This window comes from Dipteris shenzhenensis, chromosome 25 (assembly GCF_047967505.1).
Source record: "Dipteris shenzhenensis isolate YYH24624 ecotype China chromosome 25, Dip_SZ_1.0, whole genome shotgun sequence".
NCBI lineage: Eukaryota > Viridiplantae > Streptophyta > Polypodiopsida > Gleicheniales > Dipteridaceae > Dipteris > Dipteris shenzhenensis.
Window position 1 is genome coordinate 37,728,942 of NC_141620.1, and position 11,413 is coordinate 37,740,354.

Sequence of the window (11,413 nt, forward strand, 5' to 3'; positions counted from 1 at the left end):
CCTAGTGCTGGCCAAGTAAAAATGTAACTAGAGCGCTACCTGGAAGGCAGTGCTAATAACATTGTAGGGAACTTCGGTAGCTACAAATGTAGGGCTGGTTCGAATCATGTGGATGCCAGAGGAGCAAGACGTGGGCAGCGCCCGCGAAGGAAGCGGCGCTTGCCCGATGACTGTGAACCCAGAACACCAATTGGTTCTGGGTGTGAACCCGGTCACTAGCCTAGTTCTGACTGTGAACCCAGAGCACCAATTGGTTCTGGGTGTGAACCCCAACACGAACACCCACACGACTCACTCCATCATTCGACAGATTGCTTCGCTCTCCATATTAAGTGGGCGATGTGCTAAAGATCTAGCTTGCTCGCTTCAGACGATCAACCACAATATTGGGTTAAGTTTCCCACCATTGAAAATGCCCATTTGGAAAATTGGATGCTTTCCGACATGTAGCTCCGTGGTGGGATTTTGTTCTGCTTGGAAAATCTCAAAGGGATTTGTAGCGCTTGCAGAAACCCAGTGCCAGAACTATGGCAGCAAAATAGTGGAAACTAAGGCTTCCGCAGATCCTCCTCAATCGCAATCCGTTTTGGGAAAACAACCTTACCCCTTTAACACCGTGGGATCGGGAACTGCCTTCAGATTAAGCAGGAAACATTATAGAAAAGCTGTCTTCGTCAGAAAGAGGGATAGTTTGGAAGAGGAGAGGATGTTTGTGCAAGGGGAGGCTTGGCATTCAGCGTTTTCATTCTCTTCGGATTGTTCTTCAGGGTTTAGAGAACGAAGAGATTCAAAAACAGCAGGAAGTGTCCGGACAATGGAGAACATGGACGGAGGAAACAGGGCTGATATTGCTCAGGTATCCGAGTTTCTTGCAAATTTAGACTCTGGCACGTTATGGACCACAGGATACGCGCTTGTTTGCTCTAAAACCCAGAACGGGGATTTGCGTAGATACGCTTGGATTTTATGAATAATGAAACAAATAAAAACAAATAATAGACGCCATCTGACGTTTCGACTCCTGCAATCTTACTGCTAATTCTTTTTCAAGAGAAGGCAGTCCTTACCCCGTAGCATCTCCCAATGCAAATTGAGGTTGGTGAACTTACTCCTTTGTCCTAGCTATGTTCCTCAGAGACCTCCTCTCCTGTCTGAATCCTCTGCTGACCCAGATAACGAGGATGAGGCAGTGTCACTTCCTAGGTCTTCCTAGGTCTTCCTCTTCTTCTGGTTCGGCAGCACTAGGTTGGACGGGAATCTTCTCCTTTGAAGCACCAGAAGACATGTCTCCAGTTTTCCAGTAACTGACTGCATCACTCTTTCTCGGCTAGTATGGCAGGGTAGCTTCTTCCTGTGTCCTCTATGTCAACCACATAGAAATTGACTGTGGTGGTCAACCCATTGACAATGATGGGCAAATCCTCAATAACCCCCATGGTGGCAAGGATAGAAAGTTGACTTTAGTCAAGTTCTTTTCCTTTGTCTTGCATTGGTTAAAGGATGTCCACTAGGGACTAGGATTAGTCCAAGAACTAGGATCTAGGACCCTGGAGAGTGCAAAAAGCCACACGTTTTCAAGGGGAAAAGTGTGCCAAGGTAGACGGCCAGCTTTTAAGGAAGGGCCCCATGGAGAAAAGGGTCACATCCAGCTTTATGGGCACCTTTTCGTAAAAAGACCAGTTCAGCCAGCTTTTCCTGGCTGAAAAGCTCCCAGCCTTTAGGGGCAAAGCCAAAAAAAACATGGCTGCTCCTAATTTCATAAATCTAGGCTCTTAGAATCAAAATTTGAGTCGTATTAGCTTATTGTTCCTCAATGAGCCAGTTATAAAAGAGGTTTCTATTGCAATAAAGACCTTGGGGGTGGGGGCAGCCCTTATTTTTGGTATTCTCTCCTGCTCTCCCCTCTTTCCCACTTTCTGACTCAAATGCGATGGAGATGCTTGTAGTGGGGAGAGAAGTCTACCTCACTCTCTCTCCTACTAACTGCTAACTGAAACATAGAAGTGACAAGATGCACTCATAAACACCAGTGAAGTGGTGAGGATTAGTGCAAGAACTGATGGGGAAAGATAGGGCCTTTAAAGAGGAGAAGATAATATGTATTTAAGGCTGCCCAAAGGGCTGAATACAACTGTAGATAAATGGAGAAATAAGACTGTATGGAAGGATGGATCCTTCACTGCAAAAGAATGGAGAAAGGTACTGTATGGAAGGAAGATATCCTTCACTATAGGAGACTGCAAACTAATGGAGAAAATACCCGACCTAGGTCCTGATCTGTCTCAACCCAAGGTTGGGTCTGTCTTGACTAGATGACCTGGTAGTTTGACTGCCATGTGGCGGCTGTTTGGGTGGCAGCTGTATGGCCACGTGTGGCTGTTGTAACAGCCGAACATCACACCACCTTAGGATTGCAATTATAGCAGCTGAGTCTCGGGGCTTGTCTTGCTGGCCTATGTCTGCAACTTGCCGGCCAAAGAGACTTTTTAAACATTTATGAAATTTTAGCTCAAAGGCTAGTGATATATGCATGTTTCTGGTAGTCAAACTTGATGGACTGTAATAGTCTCAAGATCACCCGCATATTTGCTGTTTCTGCTTATTTTCCAACCCCAATTGAGCCTACTTGGGCCCCATTTCACAGCCTGAGCCTCCATTGATACTTTGGACATCCATATTCATCAGATGGGAACCAGAATTTGAGGCCTTTACTGACCATCTTTGCCATGACCTACAAGGCTGTTCTCAGGCACCTACTCTCCATCACATTTCAAGCTGTGGGACAGGCAAGAATTCACAGCCATCCAGCACAAGTTCATACCATGGGACAGTAAACTGCGTATGGAGGGAAAATGGGACAACATGCCTGTTGTTTTGGGCAGCTTATGCAGGGCTTTGAGCAGCATGCAAAAAGCTTACGGCAGCTTCAATGTGAGGAAGTTTCACAGCCCAATGGAATCCTTTTGATTACCATCCACAATCTGTTGTACCCCATTACATTGGATGTGTTGCATCAGTATTTTCAGGTGGTCAAGTTGAAATGCGCTTTACCTCACGGGCTAGTGCATTGCAAGCACGAAATGTCTTACAATGGACACCCAACATTTGGGGAGAATGTACTTGTGCCAATGCTGGCTATGCAGCCCAGCCATGCTACGCCTCTCTCTAGCGTGCAGCCTTATCATGCTTCAAGGCCATTGAAGATGCCTCTGTATGCAGGACAAAAATCTGGTTGTGTTTCAACCAATTACAGCTGCAAATACAAAAGAGCTGCTCAAATAGAAATAGCAGCCCACCTAATGGAAATAGAAATCGACAGCAACAGAAGGGCTGTTATATTAGTTTGCAAAAGCAATACATTGCTCCAGATGACGCCACGCCCTGGCACATCAACATATTAATGGAAGAAATACCTATATGCAGGTGATGGAAAAAGCCTACATAACGGTGACGATGAAGCAGGCCTGATGGGTGAAAAGATAGAGCAAATAGATAATAGAAATCAAGATGGAGATGTTAACCAGCAAGGTAAGGATTTGGATGCACTCACACTTGATATTTTCAGGCATGCAAACTTCGAGAACAAAGTCTCCGAGGAGGAGGTGAGTGGTGAGCATCATATGGTCTCCATGGAAGAAAATATAGAAGACCGATAGCAGAGGATGCCAAAGTAAACTCACACACAATGATGAGGAGCAGCTTGTGCAGCGAGAGCAAGATATGCATGAACACGTGCAATCTTTAAGCTGCATCACAACACATTCAGGACCATGACAGTGGGGAATGTGGCCCATAACCTTACCATAACTAATCACTGCTGCTTACTAGGTGAGTATACATGGGAGCTTTGCCTTCTACACTTAGCAGTCATAATGAGAACAATGGCATCTCATAGAGGGGCTATAAATGCAAAGGCAAAACTGTGGAACGGTGTCCTCATGCTACGTACAGCACATGATAAATATTGCAGTCATGTAGTGACACTTGCAAAAGCATTTCCATGTGCACATGATGAGGCTGAAATAAAAACTGAGGGTGATCTAGGGACTATTAATTACAGTCCATCAAGGTTGACTACTAGTAGCATGCTGAAATCACGAGCCTTTAAGCTAGAAATTCAGAAATATGTAAAAAAGCTCTGTGCAGACATAGGCCAGCAAGACAAGTCCCGAGATTCAGCTGCTATAATTGCAGTCCTAACGCAATGTGATGTTGAGGTTTTTGGGCCCAAATATTGACATATTTAGGGCATTATGCTTCTTTCTACTGTATGCAGTTATTTCAGCTCTTCGACAATGAAGGTCCATGGATGTGGGTATCACAGGGAGACCACCCAGATGTTTGCCAATTCCTTCATGGCCACATGCAAAAGGCAATCATAAATGGGAATCATGCTGTTGAAATGAATGGCTGCTTGATATACAAACTTTCAAGACTGGACAGAAATGGGTCCATTGTACTTTCAGATTTGAGCATTGTGGCTATGGAACTGAAAACTTTGATGCAATTATTTTCAAGGGTTAATGCCTTACACAGCCTTATGTGCATGCCACTTTTTGAGTCCATTCCCAATGAGGATTTATGAAAACTTATTTGTCAGCTGACTGCAAATCCTGCAATGATATCAATCTTGGGAATTGTGCCTTCTATTGAGAGCTTAAGCAGAGGCAGCTCTGCAAAAGAACTAACTGAGCTTGAAGGAGCCACTTGGAAAGGAGCTACATGCAACCTGCTTGGGAAAAGGGCCAGAAGCATGCAACTAGTGAATGGTAATTTTGTTATAGATTTGGTTGCAGCATATCTTGAATATCAACATATGCAAAATCATTCCTCACCTTCAAGAAAGAAGGGGTACTCGTTACAGTGCTTAATTGGATCTTGGTTAGTGGAATTTGAGGATTATGGCAGAGATGACTTGCTCAATCATTCTCAGCTGCATTCAATATGGCATGCGTACTCAAGACTATGGGGCACATGGCTGATAGCTTTTGGGGGATGTCCATGTTTGTGCTGTCTTCTTACTACAACAGTAACATGGACAGCTGACCCTGTCAGCCTGAAGCAAATGGAGGGCAAGTAGGTTATGGCATCCAATGCCCCCTCCTTGTTCTATCAAAGCAGGTTCAAACGATGTTATTGATTATTTTTTTGTCAGGGGGTTGGACTTTGGTGTATCTAGTGACAAGGGGACCATGCTTACATAACTCCTAGCAGGCCTGATTTGTCTCTCTCACATTATTTGGCTGTTCAGAGGCTAGATACATCATTCTTTCTATCTTAAATGGTAAAGGGTCTATGAGACTGATTTGCATTCTTACAATCTTGGTCATACCAGTGATTACATGGCATTCCTGCAATTCTTCCCTTGCTTTTAGTGAAGCACTTTTGGGCTGTTGACAACAATGTATCTGGCTGTTATGTATTTGTTCATTTTGTGACCTGTATAAGGCATCCAACCTTGTGCCATTGCTATCTCTATCTCCCTTTCATAAATATGAGCTTTTTGTTAGTCGATTTTTAACCTGGGAGGTGTGGCAGTTTCTGTTTTTCGACAGCATTACTTGTCCCCATTATGCCTAGAGACATCCCCCTGTGGTCAGACTCAAGGGACGATTCCTCAATCTTGATATATTCAATCATATGTCTTGCATGCGACACTTGATCCTTTAGTGGTCTTGCATGTGTACTCTCCCGTGTTTTGAAAATACAATGAGCATTACATATTTGCAGCCCAAAGCATCTGCATAGTGTGAGGAGTTGCCTTCCCATATGTGTGATTTCCCCGACATCTTTTGATGTCCTTTTCCAACCTCTTCTTTCTTCATTGTCCTCTTCCATCCATATGGGGTCTCTTCCTTCAGGTCTTCTCAGGATATGTGGCTGTTATTTTTGTAAAATGGGTGATTGTGGGGGTGCAAAATAGCATGCAGCCAGTCTGATACTCCCCTCTTTTGCCATTATTTCTAGCCACATATATTATTTATGTGGATTTTCTTTTACAACTTTTACTTTTTTTTCCATGTCATTATGATGTAGCATGCTATCCCACCAAACCCTCGTCATCCTATGCGTGTTTCGGCATTCCAGATTGATGTTTTCATCAAACGTTAAATTTCTGGGGATTCGTTCCCTCATGCTCCCATGTCTCCTTATATCTGTCTCAGCTATTTCCTCTTCCAGTGCAATGGCCTTGTCCAAGTTCCATCCTCCTATGTTCCGGACTTTGATCCTGAGTGTCTAGAGTCCCTTAGCTTGCTTCCCTCTCGAGTCTTCCCCCTTACTTTTTTCTGTAACGACAGCTTTTCCATCCTTCATGTATGCATGTTTGCCTTCTTTTTTTGCTTTCCTAATTGTATCAAGCTCCTTGCAATTTTAAGCATATTGGATCCTTGTAAGATCTTCATTAATGCATATGGAGTGCCCTTTAAGGTGATGGTTGTGATTGAGCACTTTGAGACGGGATTGGGTGTCCTGAAACTTTACTAGTATTTGCCTCCTACCTGAAAGGCTTCCTGCCATTTAGTGGCTGATATGTGCATTGTTTTTTGGAAAATTGTGCGCGAGGGCTTTCTCGATGTTCTCAGCTATCTTATCTATTTTGCTCTTTGACTAGATCATCAATAGTGTTGACAATATTATGTTTTTGTGGCCCTTGTGGAATTTGCATTAGATCCTTCTCTCTCCGCACAATTTACCCTGGCATATGCTGTTCCATTTTCTGTTCCATGCGATTTAGCTGGCATATCATGTCTCTATTTTCTTCTCCATTTCAAGCATTTTCTGGTGCATCTCATGCATTTTGTCTTTCATATGGACTTAATTTATTGGTGGGAGAAGTTATCGGATCAGGTACTCATTAGATGGACACGCCAAGTTATCCTTTGCATGGTCGATCGAGCATTAATTCATACATGCATGAAAGTATGAGCATATTTGGTTGTGAGTGTCAGATTTCCATTGTGTCAGGATTGGGTTTATATGTGGGTAATCGATGGGTAAATGATGATAGTAGTGTGGGTCCACCAGACATCCCGGAGCATGGTATTTAGTGTGTGACTATGTGATTGTGTGGGATGACAAATGTTTTCATGGTTGTCCCAATTCATACATGCATGAAAGTATGAGCATATTTGGTTGTGAGTGTCTCGTAGATTTCCATTATGTCAGGATTGGGTTTATATGTGGGTAATCGGTGGATTGTACCATGGCCTCGCATTTTACTTTGATGATCTGTAGAAATCAGAAAGAGGTGTCATAATACTGCCAGTTCTTTTAGGGGTAAACATTATTTCCTGCCTGGTACAGCTCAAATATCAATTAAACAAATCTGTCCCAGATTTAGCAGTGCCATATGGTTCCTGATCCAGCGTTTAAGCATCTTCCCATATGTTCTGCTTGTATTGTCTGATTTCTGCCTTGTGTATCTGAACCAGCAGTAAAGTGTCTGTTGTACTAACTCTGATGCATTCAAGCCTGTTGTGTAATTCAGCTCCTGTTCTCAGAGTCATTGGTCAACTCCACGTGTTCTCTGGGTTGTTTATTCTACTGATTCTGATTTGATCTGCTGCAAGTATTGCATGTGGTTTCTTGTTGAAGGCGCAATTCTCGATCGTTCCTGTATCTCCTGTGCCTGATGGCAACAGGTGTCAATTCGTTCTTGATCGTTCCTGAATCTCCTGTGCCTAATGGCAACAGGTGTCAATTCGCTGCCTTGGGGCAGTGGTGGCCACTCTTTGCGCTGCCTTGGGGCAGCCCCTGGAGCAGTGCACTGCCTTTGAGCAGCGATTCATGGCCTTAGAGCATTGCATTGCCTTCACGCAGCAATGTGCGTAAGTAGGGCTGGGTTGGCTGAACCTCCATTGTGCGTTGTTTGTGTGTCCCTGGCTCCACCTCTCCGTGCTATCTCTTCCCACTGACCCAAGCTGTCCTCATGTCGGCTATGTCCTCCTCTACTCCACTATGTCCCAGAGCTGGCTGGAAAGCATAGAAATCTCACATGTCGCTGTGCATGGTCAGCCTTTGTCTCCTGTGGCATAGTCACCTCCTGTCGTCCGACCTGCCGCAACAGGGTCTCAGTGATGGTGTATCTTCATCCAATAGAGGCCAACGCAAACTTGGTCATGAAAGTGGATCAGCCGGGAGAGTGACCCGAAACCATGCTCCTTTTGAAAGTCTCATAGTAGACTGGGCAAGTGCATAAGAAGTGCTCCTTTGTCTCCCTCTACCAATTGCATAGATTGCAAATCGGTTGCTCATTTGGGAGAGACTAAAATGAAATCGTTTAGACTCCACAAGCAGTTGTAGCTTGAATGAAGACATTTGGACTACTTTTTGATTAGCCTTCTCCTTTAGTGCTAGCCTTCGTCATGGCTGAGTTTGCCCTTCACCTCCGGAGTGCCGACAAAAACTCAGTACGAAGACTTTGTATAAATGGATGCTCAAGTATGTGTGGGTGTGTGGATTTGTATGTGTGAGAGCTTACTTTTATACTATGGTCTACACCCACTGTTGGGCACTGATGACTTCAGTGGGGATGTCATAGTAGCTAGTCCCTGCTATGCGTGATGGAGTTTATGGTTTTCGATCTCGTGAGATTGAAACTGCATTATGTTGTGTTTTTAGAGGATGAGTTTGGGAATGTTCTTGGATTCATCTAGGTATATGGCTATGGCTCTCTCTGCCTCGATCCTCAGCTGATGGGACTCATCTATCCGATGGTAATCCTCAAAATGTGTGAGACCTGTCTGTCCTCAAATACTGGAGTCTAGTAATCACTCCATTCTTTGATACTCTTTGGAAGTGATCATGGTAGGATTGGATCTTGGTGGGGCACTCCTGGTCCTCCCTCCAAGTCTGTGATGTATAGAGCTGGAGTAGATCCAACCATATCATATGCTTGATCTCATCTTGTGAGATATGGAGGGACAAGGCATCCAAGCAAAACTGGAAGGGGGGAAGGCGGTCCATCTGAATACCCTGACTAGAAGACCATCTGGATATGAGATATATATATATATATATATAGAGAGAGAGAGAGAGAGAGAGAGAGAGAGACTCAGTAATAGCCAGCACTCCACAAGGAACATGGGATTCCTCACATACACACACCCCCACATGCACTACATATGCACGCACACACTTGTCTTGAATTCTGCCACCAGCAACAATGAGCTTGCCATTCTGTTCACCATACCGATCACATAATTGTAGTCGGCAAAGGGTACTATACACATTGAGGTAGATATTGGTTATATATGTCTCAGCACTAGCTAACAAATCTTTGAGGGAGCATGAGATTTGAACACAAGCACCTGTTGTTATGGAGCACATACTGATAGTTGCGTAAGGGCACGAGAGAGAGAGAGAGAGAGAGAGAGAGAGAGAGAGAGAGGTGTTTACAATAGTTTTAATCCCTTTTTGTAGGAATTATTACTTAAAGAAGTAGAGCAAGCATTAGATTCGCCCCTTGGAGCTGGACCCCAAGCACCCATCCGGAAGCCTTTGGTTATTGTGATCAGTGGCCCAAGTGGTGTTGGCAAAGATGCTGTTATCAAGGTAGTATTGATCATTCTTAAAATATATTTTGAGCCCTACAGCATGGCTTTACAGCAAGCATCGTCATAGATAGCTCAAGGATTTTATTACTGATATTTGTGTCGTGATCTAACAGAGACTTCAAGAAGTCAGAGAGGATATTCATTTTGTAGTGACAGCTACAACACGACCAAAGCGGCCAGGAGAAATCCACGGCAAGGATTACTTCTTTCTGACTAAGGAACAGTTTGAATCAATGATACAGAATAATGAGCTGCTAGAATATGCGATTGTTTATGAAGATTATAAAGGCATTCCAAAGGAACAGGTATGTTGCTCTTGAGATTTTCTTGTCTCCTCATCCCTTTTGCTAGTCTCCACCATATCTGTCTCACAATAATTGCATTTCACTGGTCTGCAGGTGCGAGAGTGCCTTGCGAAGGGGCTTGATGTGGTTTTGCGGGTGGACGTACAAGGTGCTGCAACTGTCCGGTCAATACTTGGACTGAGTGCTGTTTTCGTTTTTCTGGTTGCTGAGAGTGAAGTTGCCCTTGTGAGAAGGCTGATAGAGCGGAAGACAGAGACAAAAGATAAATTGCTGCTACGGATTGCTACAGCCAGAGAGGAAGTTAAACGGATGGATGAGTTTGATTACGTTGTTGTCAATGCAGATAGTCAATTAGAAAAGGCAGTGTCCTTGCTATGCTGCATTATTGATGCTGAGAAAGCCCGAGTACAACAAAGAGAAGCACACTTTTAAAGAACGGGAAGATTGTAAGAAAAGTTTTAAACTTCAAGGAAACTTATTCTTCTTCTTCCCCTCTCTCCCCTTGATCCTTAGTCTTTGGACAACTTTCGGTCAAGGGGATAAGAAAAGGGCATAATTTTTTTAAAAGGGACTGTGCAGTAAATTCCCCGTCTTTGGACAACTTTATTCAAGGGGATAAGAAAAGGGCATAAATTTTTTTTAAAGGACTGTGCAGTAAATTCCCTGTTCGGTTCCACAGTCTCAGAGAACTGAGGTTTTATTTTTCCGACTCGTGAAAGGCTTAAATTTTTTTGTGATTACATACATATTAGGGTCGTGAAAATGATAGATAATTCTTCTGCAATTCACTACTGTAGCATTGCATGGCATTGCCACTCCTAAATTGCAGGTCATTTCAGCAAGGGAGTTGGCCAAAGAGCTCAGGAAGGAGCATGCCCTCTACGCATTGAATGTGTCAATATCTCATGGGGGTAGCATTCCACGTGTTGAGGATTGTGATATGCACCAGTTGCTATCGAAGTTTGCTGATGTATTTGCCGATATGCCATCCCAATTGCCTCCCAAGAGTGATGTGGATCATGCCATTGTTCTAGAGCCTGGCAGTAAGCCCATAAACAAAGCCCTCTCAAAGGTTGAGCGGGAGGAAGTGGCAGTACAGGTGCGGGAATTGCTTGAGAAGAACTTCGTCTCTCATAGCACTTCTCCTTTTTATCTGGGATATGTATCTTGCTATATAGTTCTGAATTGGCTGATCTGGGATATCTCATCTGGAGTATGTCTCATGTTGTATAAGAAGGTGAGCAAAATATCCTTGATATGATTGCTGAGCACGGATGGCTGCAGCAGATGGTACCGATTTGGAACAGAGGCTTCAGGCCTGGAACAGGTCCAGGAATATGGCAGAGCATGGTTGCGACTGGCAGGAGCAGACAATAGGCCAAGGGATAGGCCTGGAAATAGGAAGGAACTAAGCAGGACTGACCTGGGCTAGTGTCAAGCTGACACATGGCAGGTCGGCCTGTTTGGTTGGCTGGTTGGTGAGCCAACCAGGTTGGCTGGTTGGTGGGATCCAGTCGGCTATGTGGAGCGCCTTTGGCCCTATAAAAGGGA

At 44.1% G+C, this 11,413-nt stretch overlaps 1 protein-coding gene across 2 annotated transcripts; it reads left to right on the forward strand.

The window, feature by feature from the left end:
- Nucleotides 1–215: 215 nt before the first annotated feature.
- On the forward strand, nt 216–10,646 carry LOC147885852 (guanylate kinase 2, chloroplastic/mitochondrial-like). Of its 2 annotated transcripts, XM_087396458.1 has the most exons (5): nt 216–390; nt 768–856; nt 9,424–9,555; nt 9,671–9,862; nt 9,956–10,646. In XM_087396458.1, exons 2-5 carry the CDS (start codon nt 815–817, stop codon nt 10,292–10,294), a joined length of 705 nt encoding a protein of 234 aa, XP_087252584.1. In that variant the 5' UTR covers nt 216–390; nt 768–814; the 3' UTR covers nt 10,295–10,646. The 2 variants fall into 2 exon arrangements, with proteins under 2 accessions (XP_087252584.1, XP_087252583.1); XM_087396457.1 differs by having other exon boundaries at nt 216–856.
- Nucleotides 10,647–11,413: the final 767 nt, after the last annotated feature.